The 26,544-nt window shown below is 33.0% G+C and overlaps 1 protein-coding gene across 1 annotated transcript; it reads right to left on the bottom strand.

The window, feature by feature from the left end:
• Positions 1-120: 120 nt before the first annotated feature.
• On the bottom strand, positions 121-24,744 carry LOC126920999 (scavenger receptor class B member 1). The gene is made up of 9 exons (XM_050732117.1): positions 23,925-24,744; positions 5,826-5,917; positions 4,829-4,989; positions 4,140-4,278; positions 3,716-3,919; positions 3,362-3,506; positions 2,873-3,127; positions 2,538-2,656; positions 121-2,169 (listed from the first exon to the last, which is right to left on the bottom strand). Exons 1-9 carry the CDS (start codon positions 24,103-24,105, stop codon positions 1,741-1,743), a joined length of 1,725 nt encoding a protein of 574 aa, XP_050588074.1. The 5' UTR covers positions 24,106-24,744; the 3' UTR covers positions 121-1,740.
• Between the last annotated feature and the right edge of the window lie 1,800 nt (positions 24,745-26,544).

Raw genomic sequence — 26,544 nt, forward strand, 5'->3', positions numbered from 1 at the left:
ACAAAGGAATCATTTAGCTTACAATTCTTTACACACTCGGTAATATTCTAAATACAATCCGATATAACTTTGTTTAATGTGTTTTGTAATGCGTATTTTTAAATTTAAGTTATAATAAATAATAATAATTATAGTAGTAGATAAATTAATTATTTTTTTCAGTGATACAAATAAAATTTTATTTAAAAAATTCACACGTTAAAATTAATCCTCGTATTTTCAGATATAAAGTTAACCCTTTCAGATATTACTTGTTTCAACAAAAATATAAAATATATAGCATATAAAATTATAATAAATTTTATTATCAGTAACAATAATTTATTTACCGATTGAACGAACGACCTAAAAATATAACAAAGCACAAAATTACGTATTTTTACAAACAATTAAAATCATGAAAATTTTGATCGTTGTTTGAGTTGTTCTCAAGCATATCTTTTAGACCTACTAAAATATGCCTAAAACGAAACTAATTAAACGACGTATTACTTTTATAAAGTATTATTTTATGAATAAGTAAATTTTATTAGTTGCCAGCTGTAAAATGTAACGCATATGTATATTATTATATGTGATTTTCACTTGGAACATTATTTTTAGTTATATTCGAAGATCCAATCGCAGGCGTTGAAATTTTAACGAATTCTTCGATTTTGCCCTCTTATTGCGATTCTAAAAATAACGAAATCCTAAATAATAAAAATCAAACATATTCGATAATATTATTCGATAATATCAATCATATTCCTACATGCCTTCACTGAGTCTTGGCAATCGCTTGCAATTAACAACTAGCATACACATACATACATAGTACTAATATTCCACTTGATTTTGATCGTGCAGAAGTAAGTTTATGTACAACGCGTACTCTATCGTAATCGAACAAATTCGTTGAACGTATATATGTACAGTGATTAGAAAAAGTATTTGCACAACACTCTATTTGTTTAATTAGGTCCTGTAAGAGGAGGAGTAAAATGAGAGGAGAAAACGAAAAAAAAGGACAAAAAATTATAAAAGGGTTCGATTTTTTAAAGAAATACGACGTAACAATAACCAACAGACAGACCAAGATATAATATATAATCAAATGATATAACCAAAAATTCGAAAAATTAGTTTCTTTCTTATACGTATAGATTGATAGCTCGATGAGGAATTAAGAGAGTCCCTTTTGCATCACACCGAGACCTACTCTTACAAACCAAATATATTTATATTTCGTATTATTTAGTAGTACTTTTATACGAGGATAAAAGTTTGATACGTATCATGAGAATGAGATGTAGAATCTGATAAAAAGAAAAATGCTTTATTGGAATAAGAAGCAAATACTTTTTATAGCCACTAAACTTCTCGAACGTTATTCTTTGACCGCTTTGTTACCCGTTTCTGTTCGTCCAAGCACGATCTGTTTCGTACATCGACGATATAAATAAAAAGATGAAATCACAGATACGGTCGAAGAAAAGAGAAAGATTAAAAAGGGATATATAGGTGATCGTTGAATGTTTGCCAAACCCATGCTATTGCAATCGATATACACCAACTATTCTTCAGGTAATTGGAACGAAAACTTTGGTCTATAGTATCAAACGATTACAAATCTTATGCTACGAGGCGATTTACGCAATTACTCGCTGTCGCTCTTCGCTATTACTCACCCGAATGTAAATCCAATACTATTCGTTTAATCGTTAAAAATACAATCGTATTACTATTACAGCTAGACATTTATTCTATTCTTGCCGACTTTTCGTCGTTATCGTTACTGAGCAAAACGTATTGTTCTCGTGTAATTAATAACTTGTGCTGTCCATTTACCAACAACGTGGAACCTCTTCTTATGGTCCGTTTACCCAGTTCGATCGCTTCGTGCGTAAACATCACGTTGTTGTAAGCCTTCACGAAAACCGCGAATATGATTGTTATACCGACTAGAATTAATCCATACGAGGTACAAGGGGCAGCAACGTCGCTAAATGTTGTTGCTAAATAAACCCATCTGCGGATAGAAGGTGTCAGTTCTTCGATACCCTCTTCGACCCACATAATAGGAAATACTATGTCGGGAAAATTCGACACCACACCGATGTATGGTTGGTTTTCCACCTTTAGGTTTAACTGAACGCGCACTTTTCCTTCCAACGGCACGCCAAGTTTCTATAAATCAAACAAGTTGCGCTGTAGTATACGTGTTATAGATATCGATTATATTAACGTTACACGTGGCTTATAAGCTACACACATCCATATGTTATTTTTTAAATTTTATTTTATTTCATCGTCGATCTTATAGTATTTCATCTATTACGTATTATCATTCCAGCGATACCAAGATTTGTCTATAGATTTTGGATCAAAGCAAAAACTTACAATCAATCGTAATCTTTTCCTCGCTGTTTTATAAGTAAACAAGAGATTTCGATCATGGAGGATTAAATTGCATTTAGCGTATAATTACAAATCTGATATTATTCGTCTTCTTATACGATACATTTGTTTTCTTTTTTTTTTTGAAAATTACTCACCGGTTGAATTTTAAAGTAGGTTTCATGCGTGTCCCGATTTGGTTTTAATCCGTGTACTGCGTCTAATAACTTGGGATCGGCTTTGTAGAAATGCGGAAAGGAAAGGTAAACAGGTGCAGCTGAAATTTTAATAGTAGTTTAAGTAACAATAAAAAGAAAGTTCGCTGCGTGTTATATAGACACGTTCTTAGAAAATATTTTACGATACTTTTAATTTTTACACGCTCGTAAAAATATAGATATATTCTACCGAATTAATCAAACTTAACAAAAAATAGTATTCGGTTTATTTGGTATTACAGTTACACACGTAGTACAGTTTAGTTAGTACTTACTGTACTGACAAGGACTGATATTTTGCAATCCATTAAAAGGACAGGTGGACATGTCATCTGAACAGAAGCATTCATTTTCTGGGCTGGTTTCATTGGGACGTCCAAACACAGAATCAGGCGGTGTGTATAAATCTGCTTTGATTCCTGATTTTTTAACTGGACCACGATATTTCAAAGGTAAAGTGCGACAAATATCTTTATCCCAAATATGTACGATATCTGAACCAGTTTTATCGCGGGGTGGAAAAAACGATCCTATGGGTGATAAATATGTTATTATAACGTAACATACGAATTTATTATACGTTATACTAGAAAAAAGATATCAATTGTAGCAGTTTGTATTTTTTCGTTATAATTTCTATAAATCGAGCATTTAAACGTATTACGTCTAGAATTTAATCGTTTAGAGGTGCGCTTAAATTTATCAAATGTAATAATAAATAATTCACCTATAGGATAAGTAACGATTGAATTAGTTAAATCTACCTTCCGAAGCTCGAATGGAATTGCAAGGTGAGTTTGGCCAATATGGCAAACGATCTAATCCATTTAAACGATTTATCAATCCAAACTCTTTCATATCTGTATGACCCGTAAAAATAGTGGACACTTCTTCTAACGTGCCATTCCTCTGTAATTAAAGTTTTCATCGTTATGCCTATCGTAAAAGTAAAAAAAAAAAAAATTCATTTCGTTTCTTTTATACGATACCTAAAAAATACCGTAAAAAATAATTAATTAATCATATTTAAAAACAAACGATTAATCCTCTACTTTTATATCTTTTATCTGTACTTTAATCGCATACACATTACGTTGATCGCATATTTTTGTAATTACCCCAAGAAGAAGCCCCATTTGACTCATGGGACGTCTTGCTTTCGGAAAAAATTGATGCGCGATGCTAACTAGCGGATCATCGTATCCAAAAACAAGTTGTTGAGCAGTTACCGGAACAAACGGTGTCATCTGCATTCCTCCCAAAAACATGTGTAATCCTAAATTAATAATTCGAGGTAGTCCTTTGCTTTGTGTCGACAACGTCTGAAAAATAATGTGACGCGCGCGAGTATCAGATAGAAAATTCTTTCGTAGAAATCGTTTAGATTTTGAAACGGATTTGTTATTGTATAAAAAATAGAAAAATATTTTAGTAAAGCATCGATAACTAACATTGACATATATTTAAAGCGTAATTATAAAATTCCAGAATAAATCTTTCCACTACTCTCAAATTTGTATGTTATAAGAAAAATTTACTTACTAATAACGGAATGTTTGGTACTATTACTTTAAGGTTCTTGTCTTTCGACATTTCCGGTACAAAGTTTAATATCTTCTTGTGTTGATAACTTACAGTACCATTATTATGGAAAACGATATTTACCTTTTCCATATCTTCTCTGTAAATTATAAGTTTGAAATACTTTAATAAAATATTTTCATCGGTCGAACAAGTCTAAAAATATATAATAGCCTAAATTTCGAATCTTAACATACTTAATTCGATCTATATAGAGAATGAATCGCCTTTAGACTTCTTGCAAGAAAATTTATAAATAGATCGATCAAAATTATTTTCCGTAAAAAGATATTGCAAGCATTCTAAAATAATTACTAATTAGACAATTTAAAATTCATCGAATCGCGATTACTATATGAAAGTATCGATCAAAATATCGAACTGAAATACTTAAATTATGAAAACTACAAATACTTGTACATTTATAAAAATAAAAAAGAGATATAAAAACAATTGTATTTTTTAAATTAATTATTTACATAAATTACACAAATCATAGTAGGTTATTACTAAATCGGTTGAAATTATAAATTAAATTTTATAATTTTTGGAAAAGATCGGATAAGATTTAAGATTTTAGAGAAAAATAAGATAAAATGTAAAGTATCGTTGGGGTATTAGTTTTTATATTACTTCATCGACATACTTACTTATATACGAATGGACCAATTTCTTGCAATTTTGGCTTCTCGTTATATTGCAAAAAGTTTTCTGCGTTAGTTACGTTGAATATGTATACTTTTGTCAGTCTAACTACCCCCGGCTTCTGCCAGTATTGAAACGAAAGAGAACCATTCCATAATCGCAGTTGCTAAACGAAAGATACAACGTTGTACACGGAATAAACGTTAAAACAACTCGATAAAATCTAAAGCTAAAACAAATACGCTAAACACGTACAACTAGTTTACGTACTTATGCTTATATACAACTAGTTAAGTGAAAGCAAAGATGGAGAAGATAGAAACAATCGATACCGTGAAGCAATAAATACAGAAACTGATTGTAAAGTATAATTGGAAATTAATATTGTCAGCGGAACCTATAAATTCTATGTATATATAGATAGCTTGTTCTTCGTGAAAGCGCAAGGCCGGCCACGAAATAAATTCCAGTTCTTGTTAATACCAGTAATTCGAGATTTGTACACATTCGAACTGTTCAATTAGACATTAGACATTGCTATTACTTTAACTTTAACTTATATCTAATACCGATACTAACTGCAAACATAAACTTGAAATGAGATTTCGTTAAACAATGTTTTCGATGACTCAAGATCTTGAGAGTCATTGGATATTACACGACAGAATAAATATTAACAAACATTATTAAGTCGTGTATCGTGTTAGCATAGATGACGGTACTCGTTCGATTCGATGAAGCTAGCAGTCTAGCTAAATGATCGTGATTATGATTTTTCAAATAAAATTATAAAGCAGTTAGACTCGATATGTAGCTTTAACAAATACGACTGTTCCTCGTGTAGGATATCTATAACGTTATCCGTTGCGCTAACTCGCAGAACCGATCGATACGAAAACTAATGTTAAGAAAAAAAAGTAACAATTCTGTATTTGTTACGTTGCTTTATAGTAGGTTGTATTCAATAATAAATCATAAATGAAAAAATCTGCGATTACCTACCTTTAATATGATATAATCCACCCAAGGAATGCTGCTCAATATGATACCGATCACAAGCGTTAAAATTCCTATGAAAATCGCTGACAATCTACCTGCAAAGTACAAACAAATCATTTTATCGAAATATCAGTATCGATAAAGATACGAGAAACATTAATATGTTTTATGCATTACATTATAATTCACGCGAATTTTACTTCTTATTTATCGCTTGTATATATCATATTTTTTCTACTTTAAGAAATGCAAAATAATGTAAAGTAAATTCCGATGAATTTCGATGACAACATTCTGAGTCATAGTAACTATCTCGTGAAAGCGGTGCATTATTAAATAAACCTGTTACATTTAGCGTATCCTAAAAATACTACCTCATGACATTCAAATGAGAATCCTGCAATTATTTAATGATACGATAAAAAGGATTTTGTTAAAGAGAAAGTTTTGTAAAGTTTACATAAACGTTTAAATATGAAACGTATATTACGAGAATTAAATTTATCTATGTTTTCATAAAGTACATTGCGTGTCATTTCGTACATTTAGATTTAGCGATAATGTCACCTCGCTTTATGCACTGCTATAGTTTCTACGATTGCGTCTAATAAAGTAGAAACAGGTTAAAATTACGAGTAACCACTACGTAATTTTATGTCGCAATTAGAACGAGATGAGCCGAATGTTTAGAAACTGAGTACTTTCAATTGCGTATACTCAAAACAGGCAAAATGATTAAAGATAATAAATGTTACATATAACATTAAATCACAACAATTAAATATAATTAGATAGCTATTAAGAAATGGAACAAACATTTTTGGAACATTGAATCTCGGTTATTCGAACAAGAATAGAGAAAACTGATAATTGGTTCAAACATTTAAGGGTCCTACTTTTTTGCCTGTTGAATTACGTAAACATTTTGATACAAAATATAAACGACTCTGCAAAGTTGTATACTTCTTGTACCTCGAACTTTCGAATCTCAACATTTCGTTTGCTGCTTCACTTTGTGTAGTAAAATTGCTCTGTAGCATCGTTTATAAAATAAACATTCATCTATCACGGAATGAAATATAATTTCTTATATATTGAGTCGATACTGTTTCTTAGTAAAACTTTATATTTCGTATTTTAGTGAGATGTTTCGCAGGTACGAAAACCACACCGTACGCGTAATACTATCTATAACAGAAAAAGGCGTCTCTTACTAGCAGATATCACGTTGAGAAAGTAGAACGTTACAGCGATTGATTTGAATGTTACAGCGATTTGATATAACGCGTAGATATGGATAATAAAGTTTTAGCAACGGGAAGATTCTACTTGATGTAATTATAAAATTAAATCGTTTGATTCTACTCTTCTATAAACGTACCACTATACTTCCTATATTATTGTAGCTTGTGTTTTTAATTAAATTACATGGTATAGAGATAACAAAATTTAATTTATTTTACGTGTTTGCTATGTACGCCATAGTTTGTATGCCTCCTTTACTTCATTAAACGATAAGCATCGCGATATTTCCGACGATTCCACTTTTTCCAACCGTTGTGAAATTATTGAAATGACAAAACAGGGTTTGCTTCGTCTTTTCTCGTATATTTAAGATATCAGACGGACCATTAGCGTTGCCCTGGTAACCTTGACAGGCAAAGTTTCCTCAATATGTTATACCTTCCCATAACTTCTTTTTAGTCACGTTTTTCCCCGTGTCTCATTATCCTTCACCTTTCTCGCTTATCCCTCACCTTTCCCATCCTCTTCACTCTCTCTTTCTTCGACCGTGTCCCGAAACGCACTGTGCTTTTTGGGTCATTTTCAACCGGATCGTATTTGTCTATCGTTGGAAAGTTTCCTAAATTTGATGCAAATACGAAGGAAGCGTTATTCCTCGTAAACGGTGGTTTCTCGTTTCAATGGGTTGTCAATATTTTTTTAAAACGTTAAAACATTTGCTTCGTCACAGTTCAAAAATTCTTCAAATTGAACAAATTGAGAATATAAAGAATTAAATAAAAAAAAAAAAAAGAAAAAAAATTTGCTTCGTTGAAACTAAAGAACGATACTTCTTGAGTCATTGAGTCATCCTATATAGGTAATAGTTACGTGTAATTTATAGTCCCGCTGGATAATTATGATAAAAGATATCTCCGATATTTTCGATGAACGAAACTCTTCCCTACGATAGCTCGATATGTAATAGAAAAATTATATAAATGGTTAACTCGTGTTGAAATATCAATCCGCACTTAGTCGCTAGAGTATCCGAAAAGAAAGCTGGGATATCATCGAAGCAAGATCGACTTGCGTTAGAGTGAAAGGTTACTCTGAGAACGAGGATGTGATACTATATTCACGTAATACTTTAAAAGTAACGTATATCGGACGTATAAGGAAAGTAGGATATTTAATTTCTTCGACCTGATGCGCTCGTTTACAATTTACAGATGCATATTTGTAATATCGAATATATGTCGATGCTAAATTAAAACTAATCGTAAGATGGTTGGTTTTCTTAAATTGTGGATGTTTCAGTTACGAAACTAACGTGAAATTTTGAAATCGTTAAATCGGGACAGCGAATACACGAATAATCTCGTGGAACAAAATTTAATTTATAAAGCTCGTAATTAATCATTTCTCTAGTATCGTGAATAGAAATTAGTAAGAAAAGAATAAAGAATAGTCGAGTCTGCGAGATAATTACGTTTTACCGTTTATGAATTGCGAAGCTCGTTCTCGGAGATATTAAAAATTTTGAATTTTCTATTTTTAGAATAGTCTAGTAAGTAGTACGTATGTTACTATAAAGTGAAAGATTTGAAAGCGAATAAAGCTAAGAACGCCTCGTTTTCGTGTCCGAATATCTAATCATTATTTAGATAATCAATGTATACAAGTAGGCGGAACGTGATTTAAACCCGAAATACCGGCGAACTCGACCTTCGATTTGTCTTCGAAAAATTTCACTCTCGCTTCAAGGGTGATACACGTATAGCGATAGAGATTCCACATTGAGAATGGATTAATACACTGTTCCAAGAACATGCATTTAAATTGGGCATCCCAGGGAATCTCCATTTTTTGATACTTAGTCATCTATTTAATGGAATTTCTGTTATGTCATTTTTCAGACACTTCCGATAATTTGACAAAAGAATATTTCGAGTAAAAGTTAATCAGCTTTCGATCGACTAGGAATAACTATATAAGAAATTAAATTACAAACGGTGAGAATTGATCATACGCGCGTTACAAGAGGAGCACAAACAGCATATATAGTATATAGTTGTACCAGTATTTAATCGTTACTATTAAAAACATGTTATAACGCCACAAATGCTTGCACTTGAATTTTTGTAAATATTATTAGTAATTTATTTATTTCGCTTTATGTAATTGCGAGTTGTACAGCTTCGACAAGACTTTTGGCAATGTAAAAGCAAACGCTATAGCGTACGACGTGTTAATCGGAGACTTCAATGCTAGAAAGACGCGACGGTATGTATTACGTTCTACGATAGAAAAGTTCTCAACGTCCTTATTTTCTTACTCGGTAACTGAAACCGTGATAACTTTCCGGCAATCCTACGTGTTATACGGGCAAGTGGCACGCGGTTTAGCGTAATCGCGAGTTCATAGATCAATCGTGCCCCTCGGCTGAACGTTGTGCGATACTCGTTTTCTAGGTCTTGATCGCGAAAATAGCATCATCTATAAATAGAATACTAAAATCTTCCTATACATCAAAGGGCAGAGAATAAGAGATGATGGATTTTATTAAATTTAAAAAAAAAATTAAACTGCTAAAGAAACTGATAAAGAAGAGTATTCAATATGACACGATTCCATCCAATCTTTGTTCTAATCGTATTTACTTTTTTTACTCGACGCTAGAAATATCCGGACGATCGATACCAGATTTTTTCACATTCGTAAGTTTTGTCATTCTTTGTCGATGGATATGAAATCGTAGTAAAGTATCGTGAATTCGATCGTCAACGTATTTCTCCTCGTTCTCTATCGAGTCTTACCCATTTAGAAATTAACTTTTCCATGTTTAGCTAATAAAATCTCGAGGACTTTGTTTACAACTTTTCCGTTAAATTCCGCTTCTCACGACTTTCTGCAGCACTATGCAAATTATCGACATGTCGAAATATACGTACACTCTTGTTTCTAATTGTTAGGACGTCTATCGGTCTAGGTAATCTCATAAAAAATATAATTTCCCAAATTAACGAGCAACCGATTAACTGAACAGAACTGTGTATTCGCGCAAGATAATCATTCAAAGTACAGTAAAGACTATTTGCAACACTTACAAGAGCACAACTAAAAATGCTTGTTAAAATTATATAACGCGCAGTCACGTAAAGTACAGAAATCTAAATACGATCGACGGAGTAGTCTACATCTACAAACAATGGATGCGTTATACGTTAAAAAAGAATTTCGTTTTATTATGTACGGATGATCGATAAGATTTTTATCATTTAGCTCAAAATGTTTGGCGACTTAAACGACGCTGTAAAGTAACTTACTGTTCGTAAACCATGAGCGGTATAAATTATCAAAGTCATTGCATAATTTTACGATCTCTCCTTTCTCGACCGTCGCAGCTGATTACTAGTTCGCTTTCTTTACGTGTCCTCGAAAAGCTGGCAACCTGGAGATGAAGATCTCCGGTTGACGCGCCTCGGTTAACCCTATTTCAATCTCCGATAGCCTTGCCCATTGGGCTGCTCAAAGTACGTCGTCTAACGTTACTCTTCTATATTACGATAGAAGGTCGATCATCGTAACAGAAGGTCGATTGGTGGAAAATTTTGAAACGATTCCTCGAAGGATTTCTTGCGGGGAATTGTAATTAGAAAACAAGAATAGAGACTGAAAAAAATTGTTACATTTTTATTCAGACACTTTGTTCCTGTTTGATATTTATAAAACAGTTTAGAATAAAGCGTACAGTTTCGTATGATTACCTGAAAACGATTTATCTGAAAACCAAGGTCCTACTGCTGTATTAAATTAATCGTTTAAAATCGTATAACGTATGAATAAAAAATGACACTGTGAAATGTATTAACAGTATGTATTAAGTGTTTGAAGCTAAATAACTGTTTTAAAATAAAGTTTTCATCTGACCAATAGCGACAAAAATCAATTTCAAGTTTATCAAAAAATAAGTATTTCGATCAAATCGATAGCCTATCGTTTTGTAATATGTTTTGTAGCAGAAAGCTAAATTTCAATTGCTATTCGATAACTATAATACTACCTACTATGAAATATTAGACTATAGTACTTTGTGATTGAAATTTCCGTTGATCGCTGACATTTATTTTCTAATTTATACTATAAGTTAACTAGACGATTATCACGTACCTAATCGTATTTATAATCTTCATCAGGCCGTGCTACGCTTAGTTTTTATATTCTTCTAGATATGCTATTAGCTATTACGCTCTAATTTATCATTTAAATGCTAGACACTAAACTATGACTACGGATGAATATCAGGTTAAAATATGGCATCGTTTATCTTTATTTTCCAATTTTACGATTATTATTTTCATTTCTTTTATTCCAAAAGTTAGAAATCGTATCCATCTTGTAGAAAGTTTTCAGATTTGTTTAAGGATTGTTCACCAAAGATTTAGCAAGCATTAAATTTTATCTCCTTGAAGTTAAAAGTATTTTCTCCTTGAAATGCCTCCTACCTATCACTGTTGTTAACCTATCGATAAATATTTTAACCCTGATGAAATTACTGTTTTCTTTTTTGCAATATCCATACATAATCGAAATCTATTTCATAACATTCGATCGCGCTTGCAAATATTATTCTAAGCTAGCCCTTGAACGTATGGCACTTTTTGAATTTCAATTCTATGGGAGTTACGCGAATGACACGTTGCTCTTTTCTAAATACATAAATATCGTAAAATATTTTAAACTACTCGACACATTTTCTCATATTATCACGATACTTTCGGTATTAGTTACATTTTCGATGAATATTTAATGATATTTTATGATTTACGACGTAAATTCCCTTTTAATCGCACCTGCTGCGTAAACTTACGTGTTCTGTATGAAAAAACCATATTATTCCCGCTAACACCTATAATAATTCCTACGGTTTCGCATTCTTAACCATCATCATCGTTAGAGTACTGTAATGCAAGAACTCACAATTATCGCCAATCACCAGGTACATACTGTTACCAACAAGTACTATTTATTCACGACTCTATTCATGATTATTCGTTGCTTGCCTACTTGAAGCGTTTTCCTATTTATACAAATTTTTCAGACATATTTCTGTAAGTTAATAGATGCGAGTCTACGAATTTATTTAATTATTTTAAATTTAACTTATTCTTACTTGTTGTAGGCTTAATTTATAATCATTTATCGATACTTTATAAATTGTTCAATAATTTTCAATCAATCCGAATCGTAAATATTTATCAGTTTTAACGCATCTGCATAGATACGATATTAATTTTATTAATTTGCACGTTCTTTCTCTTCAATTTTGTTGTTATAATTTAATTATTAATAATTTTATTACATGTAGATTTCGAAACGGATTGGTTAATAAAATGTACTTTTTAGTAAGAGAAGAACGGAGCATTGCTATTATGTACATGAAGCAAATCAATCCGTTAAGTACACTCGATCACCTTGCTTATCCTTTTATAGATAATTCGATTACTAATTCGACTTTAATTAGACGTTAAATGTAATTTATAATTCAATGAATATTAAAGCGATTTGTTCGAATATTTATTCAACGATCGTTCAATGACGCGAACTTTATTTACTTCATTGACAAGATACTTTTGCATAAAATATAAACATTAAAAGTATAAATCGAGCAAACATAATTTAATTTATTATCGTTTTATTAGTGTTTAACAATTTTCTTATAATTTAGCGTTTAACAATTCCTTATAATTTATAAAATATATACATTTAGGTAGTTAATACGGTTCATTTTAAATATGGATTTCTGTTATCGACGTTACATAATGTTTCATAATCGAAAATATTGGATTTATTAAATTTTTAAAATGCCGATGGAGACAAAGATGAGTAGGTATTTACGTGCAGCTTTAATTACTTACGATTTAGGTAGAAGCAGACGAAAGAAACGAATGGTAGTTAAAAATCTCCCTTAAGTCGAATATAATCACGGTGCTTTGCAAAAATTGCTCGCTTGTCAAGGATTGCTGAACGGAAGCTGCGTTTGCAGCTATTTCTTGCACGATACAAGGCCAACGATCTCTCAGGAATGAAATTTACGGTTTATTCGTATTTTATGGTATCTTTCCTTCAGGTCCACCAAACTAGATGCGTTTGTACGCTTTATTATAATTCAATTCAATCGGTCGATAAAATTTTTTACCATTCGCTAATTATATTACTGATAAAATATATCATATCGATCTATTGGAATAATTCTAACGTAATGGTCAGTTTCTTAGTAATGATAGGTAACAGGCTATTATATCTTACAGATTTATCGATAATATGTTTATGTCGAACGTCCGTCTTCTACTATACTGCGATTAATGTTGAAAATCATTTATTTCGATAACACGAAGGAGATCAAGTGTGGAAATGTACGTATGATAAATAATAGGAAATTAAACAGAATTAAAAAAGAGGGAAAAGAAATGGACAAACGAGCTCGACAAGGAGAACCTCTATACTAGCTGCTACAGCTACGTTAATATGGGTACAAAGAGCCAGTGTAACGAGCGTAACTTTTTAACTCTGTATAAATTTACCATCTTTTTTGCGATCCTGACCGATTGAAATTTTTCCAAAACATTTTTACGCGTCATTTCGTAGACCATTTCTAACTATAACTAAAAAAGGATTCAAGTCGTTCGATACAATTTTGAAAAAAGTTATTCTGTTTTAAAGGGTACGTGGATATTTTTAACACTACCTGTATATGCAAAATATATCAGAATGACATTAAATACATTAAATGATGATTTATATATGGTTTTTATTTATCCATTGAGTCATTTACCAATGACACGGTATTATTAAAATTTATGGTTTTGTTAAACGAGTATTTGATACTAATAAATAGACCGCGGATTTGTATGTCTCACGACGGTGCAAAACACACACGCGGAATGAATGTAACGAATAAATATATAAAGTACAATAATCGTTATAATTTTTAACAGGTAAGCCAAGTCTTTATTTTGCGTTCCATCTCTTTAGCCACAGTGTAATAACATCTGTATATTTCTCCATACATTAGCATTAGGCATGAAGTATTAGCATTAAGTATCTTGATCTATATGCGTACAATAAAACTGCGGTAGAGTTGTGCCTGGACATTGAACAAAAAAAATAAAAGTCTTCCAGTTCGATAACGAACGTTTCAATGTTAAATCGATGATTCTAATCGTTTTCATCCGGTAGGACAAAAACCATGTTCCTAGGTTGCACAAAGTTCCGAAAAAAAATACACGTGTTATATACGACCGTGCATAGACGAAGGTCCTGACTTTATTTTCCTTTGAAAGTTGCGACAATCGATTGCCAGACTGTTATTAGGAAAATATGTGAAAGGTTTTCAAAAGTAGCACGCGATAAACTAAAACATGCTCGGCTTGATTTTCCATTTTCTTTTTCCTTTAATTTAGGGAATCTGGAACAGACGTAATTCTACGCCAAAGTCATTGGCGAGATTAAGCTTAAGCTGTTGATTCGTTTTAATTTCCCACGTTGATCGAAGAATTTCTTTAAAGATTGACAATTGTCGCTTTTCATTCGTCGAAGACCTTAAATAACTCGGTTAGGACATTTCCGTTTCGCTATTATCAAACAGTCGAAAGCATGGTACGAAACGATGACGTCACTACCACCTGAGGAAGCTGAATCGAAATCATCGGAGTACCTCGCGAGTCGGATTTATGCGTCCTGAACTCTCTATGAATGTCCATGAATGTCCGTGTCACGGAACGTTGATCCCGCTAAGAAGAACTCGTCCGAGGAAGAGGTATGTCCAACATGCAGGAATCCAAGAAGGTAGCGGCAAGAAATCCGCGGTACCTCGCCATCCTGGGAAATGTGTATGATTTACGCCTCCCAGGATGTCCGAGCCGCTACATCGACGAGGTGCCAGCGTCAATATCGATCCATAAAGACGACCGAGTGCCGAGTGCCGGCAGTTGTTGCCTCTCGCGAGGAACAATCGAAAAATAGTGAAATCAAAGAGGATCGCATTAACGATAAAGAAACTCGACTCGGTATCGCATCCAAGGCTGCGCAAACGAACCTCAGGGAAGCGTCGATCTCTATCTCGATACGTTCGGCAGCATCTGGAGCCAGTCCTGAAAGCAATTCCGTCAATTTGATGCTGGTGCGGTTGTCACGACAAGACGGCAAAAGGAAAGAGAAGAACGAAGCCCATTTTCAGTTACTCTCCTGGTTGTCGTAGCGGGGCACGGACGTTAGGCTAAAATCGAGATCGATCCTTTTGGCGCGGAAATTATCAAGCGCGAAATAGTCAACATGTATCAGATTTTAAGGCCGAAAGATTTTATAGAGAATTAAACGTCCAACGTATGGCGTACAAAGAAGATAGATAGTTCCATTTAAAAAAATCGAGGTGACCTTGAAATCTGTGAAACGTTTCCACTTTCGAAGAAGATACATGTATCGCGTGATGCATCATTCGAAAGCATTTCATTTTTCCTAACGATCGCTTTTTCTATCCTCTACCGCTTTAATGCTACCGACTTGCCCCAATTGCGTGTGACATCCTGCATACATAGTAGACGTGCCTCGCAAAGAGACGAATAAATATACAGATGTTCTACAGTTGCTTACGCTGTTTTTTAAATAGAATCATGCGATGACACACATATATCTTTTATATGCATGTGTATAGTTTAAAAGTTACGAATTAATACTTTTATTCCTCGCGTCATACAATTATCGCATCCCCAAAAGTCTTAAAATATCTTTCAAAAACCATAGTCTGTTCGTATTTTCTATCAATAGACGAAAATATAAATTTGCATACTATACAACTTTTTGTTGTAGTTGTAACGAAAAGCGAAATTAAATTTACCCTTCCGAAGAAGCTATATAGAATCAAATTATTTTAAGAGTTATTATCTTCTAATCTTTCCAAACGCTTTAGTTCTTTTACACATTTTTAAGGAAATAGTACGCGTGACAGTGACGCTAGATGTCAATCATCTACCTGTTATCGTCGATCTTAGCGTATTTAACGGTTAGTAAACACTTGCACGAAGTAAATGCGCTTAATGTATTTATAACCGGCACGAAACGGAAAAACGTTATTTATAAGGACGCACGAGATGAATAGCAAGCATGTAGCCGTGCAACTTTGATATTTTGTTGTCGATGTTAATGTTAACAGCTCTTTATAGAAAAGTAAATGTAACGAGGAATATCCTTAAAGCAGTTGTACATCACATCTTGTGCGCCTAAGTAGAAATATAGTTGTAGAATTATTTTTAAGTCGTTAATGAAAAGAATTTTATATTTTTTAACACATTTTGCGTTAGCTTCGATCGAATATATATTTTTATATTTCTAACAAAATTACAAATTATTTTAAGACGTTAATAACGTTTTAAAAAGTTCATTATTTACTCGTTTAATATCGTTTTTACTAATATCGTTTAAAAGAAAGACAGTTTCGCTTCCTCGCTACTGTTATAGCGATACATTATCACAAACTGACTTAAGTCATTTTTATCATTCGATTCAGTTTTAACGAAGTAATTCGAAATTCTTCGCCTATGCAAAAATTAATTGAACAGAGAAATTTGCTGTCCATGAGTCTAAGAACGAGTGACCTCACGGTACAGAGAAACGGTTAACTTGTACGTATGTACGTTTCATTTACCAATTCCCGTTTAAACATAAGCAATTTACCGCAAAAGATTAGCAAACCAACAATCGTAAAAAGTGTATATCCTGAAAGTAGGATAACGGGCAGTATCCGAGGAATTCTCGTAGAATAAATTCGCTCGTATTTCGTTTTTACGCGCACCATCTATTCCGAATCGTTTTACATTTCCTGTGACGTAAATGTAAACGACGCACTGTGGCGAAATATCTCGATCACGATGAAAGGTAGATCTGTTATTGGTCATTGATATAATTTTTATTTCTCGAACTTTTAAAAAGCAAAATGATAGGCAACCGCAATAATATAATAAATTGTACAAATTCCTTCGTACATTTATGTTTACCATAGAGTAGAAATATATCGTACTCTTGCCTTAAAAGTAACGCAACTTAAAGACATTGAAAAATACAAAGAATAGTTTTCGATTGTAACACACCACCTATTTCGTTAATAGAGAAGAATAATGCTGATGGAACAAGATCGGGTGTCGTTTTTACGTGTACTTTTGCACCTTCGAATTTCCCATAAATGCGTAAAAATACAAAGTCTGGCAGTAAGTTGTAACATTTATATATTATTGTCACATATGAATGATAATGATATACAATAAAGGAATACATAATCCTTGAGAAATAAAAAGTAAAAAATGCTTTACGTCTGACGGATGTGGAAATATCGACGATGAAGATAACGATCAAGAAGGAAAAGGAAACGACAGGAGCTGAAACTAAATCTTCGTTCGGTTAAAAGGAAAATATTTCACTGAACTGGCATTGAGGAAGCGATCGTAAATATCGACTTCTCGAAATAGATGTTCGGATTGAACATTCTTGTGTGTACACTGCGCAAACATTAAAATAAGAATGAAACGAGTATCTCACGGATTACCTTCGTATCGGAATAAAATATGTATACCGGTGGCCAACAAACATGTTACGACATGTACTCGTTTCATTTATTGAAAAATTTCAACTTTTACTGTATTTATTTTTTTAATATAAAATACTTCTTATACTTTGAGACACGTATAAATCCGGCACATAATGCGAATAAAATAACAGATTTATAATAAAATAATTGAAAAATAAAAACGGGGAAGAGTATCCAATTTGTACGAAATATCGATAAGAGTCATTTATACACGTATAAGCATGCTGGGCATTTTATCGAAATCGGTTGATGTTTCAATAAGCGACATTTATCGGAAGCTATCGATTATTGTCAAAAAATATTTATATGTACACGATATATATAAACTGGCACAAATCTCCAAAATATGTTGTTCAAACTTTTAATTACAAAACATTACACATAAAAAAGTTTTAAAAGCTGACCTTTACCTTTTTCAAATAAATCCTAACTTTCCAATGCATCTATTGCTACATATAAAATCTGAAGTATCCCGTGAAACGTAGTGTTTAAAAGCTTTACAATAATTCCACGTATAAAATATCAAAGTCGTTAAAATGCCCTAGATTTCATACGGCATTCCGATAAATATACAGGTTCTAAGAGGCTTGTATGTTATTATTCCATAAGTATAGTAGCGCTTGCATATAATTATCATTATACGTAGCGACAATATTTCATTTTGATATGCTAGAATAATTTATTATTAATTACACAGATGAAATATCAGGATGTAATTAACTATATAACCACTTTACTTCACTGAAGCAAACTTTACTTCTCTTTGATCGAATACTGTTATTATTATAGTACTTCGTAACTATACAATATGTGCTTCTTTATTGCTCATTTTACGAGTATAATAAAGTAAAGAAACATCCATTGTTTGCGAAAACTAAATATTCCACGGTTCTGAACGATATTCGCACATACTCCGATTTTCAAATGAAGCATTTTTTCATCAAATTCTACGTATCATCTTCGTGGTATCAAATTTTTATAGCCGTAAGAAAGTCCATATACTTAGTACTAAATGCTATAATGTAGACAAAATGGTGCGCAAATACTTTCTCTAACCATTTTTCTTTCTTGTCCTGTACACCATATCGAGCTAATCAGTTTCGCTATAATAGTATTTAACACTGCAAATATCGGAGTTTCTCCCTCCTTCTTTCCTTTCAAACGCGTCTCAACAACGATCGTTGAAAAATAATCTACAAGTAACGGAAAAACAAAATATACATATAAAAATACTTATCTTCCTTCGAAGATCAAAAGCTTGCTGAAAGGAATTATTCTATTTGTTAACGAAAGTAGTAATTTTCACTGATTCGTCGAATCGGTTTGCTTGTCCTGTTCTTTTTTAACTTGTTTTTACTTTTTTTTCGTTAAGCCCCAAAATCTCCTTATAATCATAGTCAGTTATATGACTTTACGTTATGGCTTATTAAATTCTTTCAGTCGTCAATGATCGATTGTCAGGGAAATATAAAGAGCTCGCGTTACTACTCGAAACGGATGGTGAATCGATCTTCCATAAAAACGAAATAACACGACGCATCGTCAGTACGAAGTAGGGTATAACGCTGGCAGGACCATCGACAAGTTGTTATAGATGTTATGTACTTTTATCTCATCAGTAAGGTTACTTAATAGCCTATGAACCACGTAATATCGAATACGTGACGGAGCCGGTCGAACAAGTCAAAAATATCTGCGTTACTGTGGACCGTACTTCTTCCAGAGTTTCTCTGAACGACCGAGAGTGAAAGTAATCTCAAAATTGCCAAGTCCACGTATTCCTCTTGCTTTCGATCGCTACAAGCGCCTTACTCTCTCTCTCTCTCACTCTCTCTTTCTGACTCTTCGGCTTATGCTTCAGAAACGCGTTAGCCCTGGTACATACATTTTGCAACCTGCCGTGTAAAAATGTTTGGACAGGTGCGGTTTTGTAACCCTGACTGCATTCCAGCGCAAGGGACTAATTGTTAATCGGGTTTACGCTGCGAGAAGAACTTCGACGCGTTACGAATAACCGTGCATGATTTTTTCCCTGCCAAGGAAAAATATTCGAAAAATATTCTTTGGTCGTTGTTCCATAAAACTGTGAAATTTTTACATTTTCCAATGGTACGCGTTAAACATTGATTTTTAAACGCGTTGCTTTTAAACCCGCTAAACGTTATAGCGGGCACCATACTACGAATATGTATTTTATATATCTTTGCATATTAGGTGCATTTTGTACGTTTGTGCGCCTAAAATGTTGCGTAAATGCGTAAGCATTCGCGATCTTTATACTCTTTGAATCGTTTATTTCAATATAAGGTTCGTTAACGATGTTCTATTCTTCAAAATCTTTTGTTACGAAGTTCAGACGTAGCGTCAATTTTCCAAAATGTGCGGCATCTTATATTAACTTTCATCGAGATTTCTCGAATAAAAAAAAAGTTTAAAAAGCCGTTCCATATGCAATTTCGATCAATTCTATTTTAATAAATCAAGGAAGATATAGACCGTATCAATGGCCGACTTGTGCCATCATCTCTGTGATTCATCTCTGACGTATCTATTTAGAAATTTCATTAACCCGATTGCGCTATTTTCGTTTTTTTTTTTTATTTCGTAAGATATATCGTATTTTCTACCCTTATGATATTTAACGACGTTCATTTGCTTATATAAGGCGTCTCATTTGCTTAATTATTGCCCGGTTGGAATAGACTGTAAAAGAACGAAATAATCTTATAACGATAAACATCAGCGTTTACAGTTGCGACAGAAAAGAATTGTAATTGTTCTGATTACTGCGATGTTCCTTTACTTTGATTTTTTCTACTAATTACGTTTCAACGATGATCTCAAATATACCTATATGTATAGGCGTGTATTTTACGTTATTCCTATTTGTAAACCTAATACCATCAAGGTATTCGACTTACGATAGTATTACGATTAGTAACACGTCGTCTCCGAAGCGACGATTTTATAGTACTTTGCTTGTACTGAATCTATAGTACAAACTTCGATCGATTTGTCAGCTGATTTTTTCACTAATTACTTTGAAAATGATTCGATATCCGAAAAAAAAGAGGATAAGATATAACGAGTTAGGTGAGTTCGATCACTATCATATTCCCATGCCTGGATTCGTTTTTAACAATTTTCGTTTTACCGATATATAATTCTAACCTCGAGGATTACAGAATGGTATTTGGTCTACAACTTTCCTATCAATTTTCGGCAACGGGATAAGGAGATCTTTTTCTTTCTCGGGAGACACTCTCACAGATCCTGCGCGAATCTTTCAACTCGATTCTCTTAACACGTTATAATTAATATTTAGCTAGCCGAGTGATAGTTGAAACAAGAAGCTACGGTTTTTAAGTAAAATTTATCGTACTACCTATTTTTACTGAAAAACGATTTATAGTTTAAATAGAAAATAGAACGCACTACCAACTCGTGTAATTTACCGCTGTACCTAAACGCTCATTTCGAACAGTGTTTCACAATTGCGTTGCAGAAACCGTGATTTCGTCGTTCAAGAAGTAAAACTTAGCTACAAAAACTAAGACTATACTACAAAAACGAACAGCGTTCTGACAAGTACAAGATCGAAGTTTATATGTATATGTACATTCTCGTAGGACATTACTTTCAATAATCTCTCGCATATGGCAAATGTGTTACCTGCTTTTAATCTCGTATCGTAGTCAATGAAAGAGAGAACAAAAGAATAAAAATGAAACCTCCGATTTCGTAATTAAAAGGATAATACACTGTATCGTTCACGATATCGATGCTATAGCAACGAAACCAGCTTCTAATTCTTCAAATGCCAAACAACGTTAGCCATCAACGTCAAACGATAAGATAAAAACGTCAAAAGACGTTAATACAATTCTACCAAAAACACTTTCACGTTCCTGGGATTAATAATGGGATGAGATGTCTGGAAAAAGAGCCTATAAATCTATGAAAAATGTATCGATCGACGGATAGCTGAATTATTATGAAATATATATTTATTTCCAACATATAAAAAAGAAAAGAAAGTTCTGTAAGAGAGCCGTTATAATTGGCAGGATAATCGTAGTTGATATTGGAAAGTCAGAATCAAAGCTTCTTTACTAAGAAGTTTGCTTGATTCGCTACTTTTTCTTACAGGTTCCTTCTCCCAGAGAACTCGTCAATGAATAATTGCAAAGAGAAAAGATCTTTAATAATATTACTAAACTGGTACCAAAGAAATCGAAATTAAACTACGAAATCCATAAGAGCAACGACGAGATGTCATTCCGACGATTCTGTTGATTCGGTGGTGTTTAAGAAGACGTTGCTTTCACCTTATTGGAGCGGAAGACAAAAACTGAGAAAAACTGGTTCGAAATGAAAGGCACATCCTGCAATGATACACCGCTTCGAAAGTGTAATCCCATAAAAGCAAGCAACGCGATTTGTAGAAACAACTGCCTGGTTTCTCCGTGGCACTTGCTAAAAGCGAAAATACAGGACACGATATCGATGTAACAATAGCCCGTGAAGAAACTATTTCCAATAACGGAGATCGAGGTGCAGTAGGCTAGTAGAACAGGTTGCCCTACTATCGCGTACGTTATGCATCTTTCTGATTATGTTTGACTATAGCCAACATGCTTTACAGTCACGAGCGTCGATGCATGGCTTGGTCAGAATCCGATCCGAACGCTGCAGCGCGACGCGACGTCCCGTTCTCTTCGAAACTTTTCAATCGAGTGAAATTCCCGGCAATAGCCACTGGCCAATTGCATGGAAAGTTTGAAAAAGTAGAAAAATTCCAATGAACTTAAAGAAATAACTTAAATTACCGTACATCCATGTTGCGTTCTTACGTTTATGCAAACGATGATATAAGTTTGATCCTTGTGGTATCGAATATTTATGAAATACTTCTCTTAACCCATAATCACGAACGTTCCTAAGTTTTGCAATCGTCGAAACGATCGTTCGTTACGAAGAAAATATACTCGTTTATTCATTAATAACGTTATCAAATTATGATAATCATCAAATTATTATAATTGGAGATAAAATATATAATACTGTATTATAAAGATAATTTACACAAAAAAATAAATATTAATTTCAATTATTTAGTAAATAATCTGTAGAAGAATATATAATAAATAAAATTTGACCATTTTATATATATCATAACATCGAGCATATGATATATATATGTATATATGTAATAAACTTTATTGATACGTACTTGCATCAGTTTACATACCTACTTACAGACCAGTTATTTTTGTCTCTAGTTACATTCTTTTTAGTTAATAGTATTCATATCGGAAGATTCTTTGCAAGAAATTTTTCCCAAATAAGATAAAATATCAATTTCAAGTTCATGGAAACAACGTCGATACAGCGAGCGCATTTGGCGAATTACATTCAAGTTGAAAACGACTAGCAAACGCATTCCTTACGATACATGGAGAAAACGAGAACCTCTTATGATAATTCAAGTTTCTCTGGTAACGTTAAGAATTTCTTCCTGATTTTAAGGTGGAAACAGGAAAACTCTCTAGTCTGTTACACATCTTCGAAGGAAGTTTAACTTTCAGAGTAACATGCCCTTTAAGGATTTTTATAGCAATCTTTTTCATGCTTTTTAATATCGCGACGTGTTGTTTTAGATTTATTTATTACGCAAAAATATAAAGTTGAAACTACCGTGAAAAGTTTATAAAATGTATAATACGTAACTTTTATATCGATATTTTAATAAAACACGAAGATCATATAATTATGCATTTGCTTCTAATAATTGCTTATGTTAGTTGCACAAACATTAAAAAATTTTCTTATACAGAGTAATGGACTAAGACGGTAGCTAACTAAGTATTTAGGTATAATTGCATAGGTTTAAAAGAATATAGTATTTGTAGAAATACTTTGATTTGCATCTGAAGGAAGCCATAACCAGCGATAGTATCGTTTAAATAGCATAAAAACAATTTTCGATGTTTCCTGACTTCAAAAAAGATCTGCCAATTCTAGTTTGTCGTTTCGTCAAAGCTTGGCAAGAATAACGATTAACCTCGTAATTAAATTTGGAAAAAAATTCAACCGCATTATCTCACGGAATTGAGATTCTAATCGTCATACTTTCGCGGTACAATACACGCGCTAATGCTTTTAAACAGCGGATCGTTTCATCACGATCTAACGGAACCATACAGAAAATCATAGAGTAGCTACGATATGCTTACCGTGCTTGAGTTTCCCGTTCTTCGAAATGAGGAAGGACAAAGGTCGTGGAACCTTGTCCGTGCATAGGCCATCGTGTTGACTCGTTCTTTGTCCGAATAGAGCGTTTCTTCCTACTTTCATGTATTCTTTCCCCATCTTCTTTGGCGAACTGATCCCCAACAATGACCCTAAGAACTTCATTTTGAGCTATTGCGCGATCAAATTTCACGATAATCATAGAAATTTCACAATTTTCTCGAAACTTGCTCCAACTTTGCTTTCCTAACGCTAATTTTTTCTAACGCTATACCGATCAGGCTTCGGGAAGTTATTCTTCGTCAAAGTTTCTCGATATTAAGCACGATGCAATATACTATGAGAAACGTCGAAGAGATCACGAAAGCGATAAGTACCGTTTCTAGAGTTAGTTTACTGTTAATAGTCTCGCTATTAAGATTCACGGTAATTCGGGTAATTGGATAATTCGTGCTCTGATTATCGCCACTATACCGTAGAAACGTTGTTTCGGTTAATCTACGATTTGTTACGTTTTGAAAGTATCGTTTCACGTCACTTCTCCGAACATTGTTCCCGGGGATGTACGCGATCTCTTCTTAAAACATCGTTAACAGGAATCGTTTGCTTTTCTCTTCGCGATCGGGATCGATTCTTCCTTGCTCCAACTTATTTCTCGCTATATCTCTCCTCTTTACCGTTAGTCAATAGCTCGAATTACGCTTTCACGATCGTTTACGAGATGCTATTCTCCATCTTTAACCTCAACGATTCTCTGCGATTTTCGCTCAGGCATCGCACGCTTCTATCTTTGTAGGGTCGTCTTCTGAAATAGGAAAAAGAGTCAATGTTAGTAAAGTGAGTTGATTTAAATTGTTAAGCTTTGCGATGCATCAAAGACGCGTAGAAGGGAGGAAAGTAGTGTCTGAAGAAGTAATATAGAGAGGAAAGTATATATTTGTAACTCATAAAAGGTGAAACTACTTAGAACTCGTGAGTTTTTCATATTGAAATTTTCAATATACTTTATAACAAATGTTCTTTGGTTTAATTTTTAAATGTATTAAACACGTCATTCTCTCTTTGTATTATCGCGCTTTTTACTTTCCTATGTTACTTTCCTGTATAGAAATGAATTGCAAACTCGCATTTTTACTTATACGGAAATAACTTTTAATAAATATATACTATGAGTGAAACCTCGATGAAAATATAACATCATAGAAAGTGTAAATAGTTTCGTCATGGAATATGAAAGTTATTTCGGTCTCTATACGTATAATAGTAACAGGGTTAAAGGTTGGATAAAGCGAAATTTCAAACAACACGAAGAATTTCTAATAGTACTTACACTTTCACTATAGTTAGCACAAGTACTTAGTATTTGCTCGTATGCTATATACAATGGTTATATATGGTCGGGAAAGTAGTAAAGAATATTTCTCTCATTATAATATAACACCGCATTACGTTACGTAAAATATAATCGTGTTTTAAAGGAAAAATATTGTTTCCAAATAACTATTACTTTGTCAGAATTTGCAGATATTCGTAGACATAGTTTATTAAAAATTAGGGAAAAGCTTAAATCTTTTAACGAAGTACGATTCTTTGACTTTCGATCGAATCATCGATGAACTTCGTAAATTTTGACCCATTACGTTGACCCATTACGAGAGAACCTCGAGAAAGCCATTTTAATCAGCTGCTATTTATCTTTAAATTTTTAACGAAATCTATCTTAAAATATCCCAATTTTTAACACGTACATGCAAAAAATAGAAAGTGCCGATTGAAAAAAAACTGTTAATCTGTCCAACATACGTTACGAAACATACGAATATATGTAATTCACGTTGAGTGAATTCCACTAATTAAGCATGACATTCGCATCTTATTACTGTTACAGTTTATACTTTTACGTGTACGATATTTCATAATTTTCGTACCATTGTACATCCGTGTAAAAACTATTTACATATATTAAACCCTATATCGTCTTACTGTTTATAAGGCACAATTATTTCGAAAACGACTTTATGATTTTATGACGCAACATTATTTATATTTTCATTCTTATTCTTTATATGCATTGCGATATAACAGCATATTTTGTTCCAATTGCACGTATGACGATAGATGTAACCCTAGTAGGGGGTCCGCTGCGATATATAAAGTTTCATCTATTATAATTTCATTAGTCTTCGATGCTTTTCACTTTTAAACTTTCTTTTTAGCCAGATATGGTTTAATTAAAAATACTTACATTCCTTGGTATATAATTGTCGACTGTGTAAACGTAAACTTCCCTGATTTACATAACTAATATTTGTGTAACAGTATCATAACGGGATATTTTACAAGATATTAGAGATAACATTCTGTAAATATCGAATTCCGGAAAGGTATCGGAGAGTAATTGAACTAACTGTATTTTTATTTTCACAAGGAATTTGTCTTCGACGATAGTCGTCACGCGAATACATATTTCACTTCGATATAAGTATTATGACAATTTCCATGTTATTTTCACTTCCCATACTTTATACCGATTCGTTAATATTTGCTTTAAGTAATTTGTCCGATTATTACGTTAAAAAATAGTTTTTAGTATTTTATTACACA

The sequence above is a fragment of the Bombus affinis genome, chromosome 10, assembly GCF_024516045.1.
Source record: "Bombus affinis isolate iyBomAffi1 chromosome 10, iyBomAffi1.2, whole genome shotgun sequence".
NCBI classification, from domain to species: domain Eukaryota; kingdom Metazoa; phylum Arthropoda; class Insecta; order Hymenoptera; family Apidae; genus Bombus; species Bombus affinis.

Excerpts from the sequence above, each read along its gene's own strand:
- LOC126920999 (XM_050732117.1), bottom strand. The coding sequence starts at position 24,105 with ATGAAGTTCTTAGGGTCATTGTTGGGGATCAGTTCGCCAAAGAAGATG. Across the intron at positions 4,279-4,828 it reads ATTGGTCCATTCGTATATAA|AGAAGATATGGAAAAGGTAA; the intron begins GTAAGTATGTCG and ends TATAATTTACAG. Across the intron at positions 2,170-2,537 it reads CCTACTTTAAAATTCAACCG|AAACTTGGCGTGCCGTTGGA; the intron begins GTGAGTAATTTT and ends TTTGATTTATAG.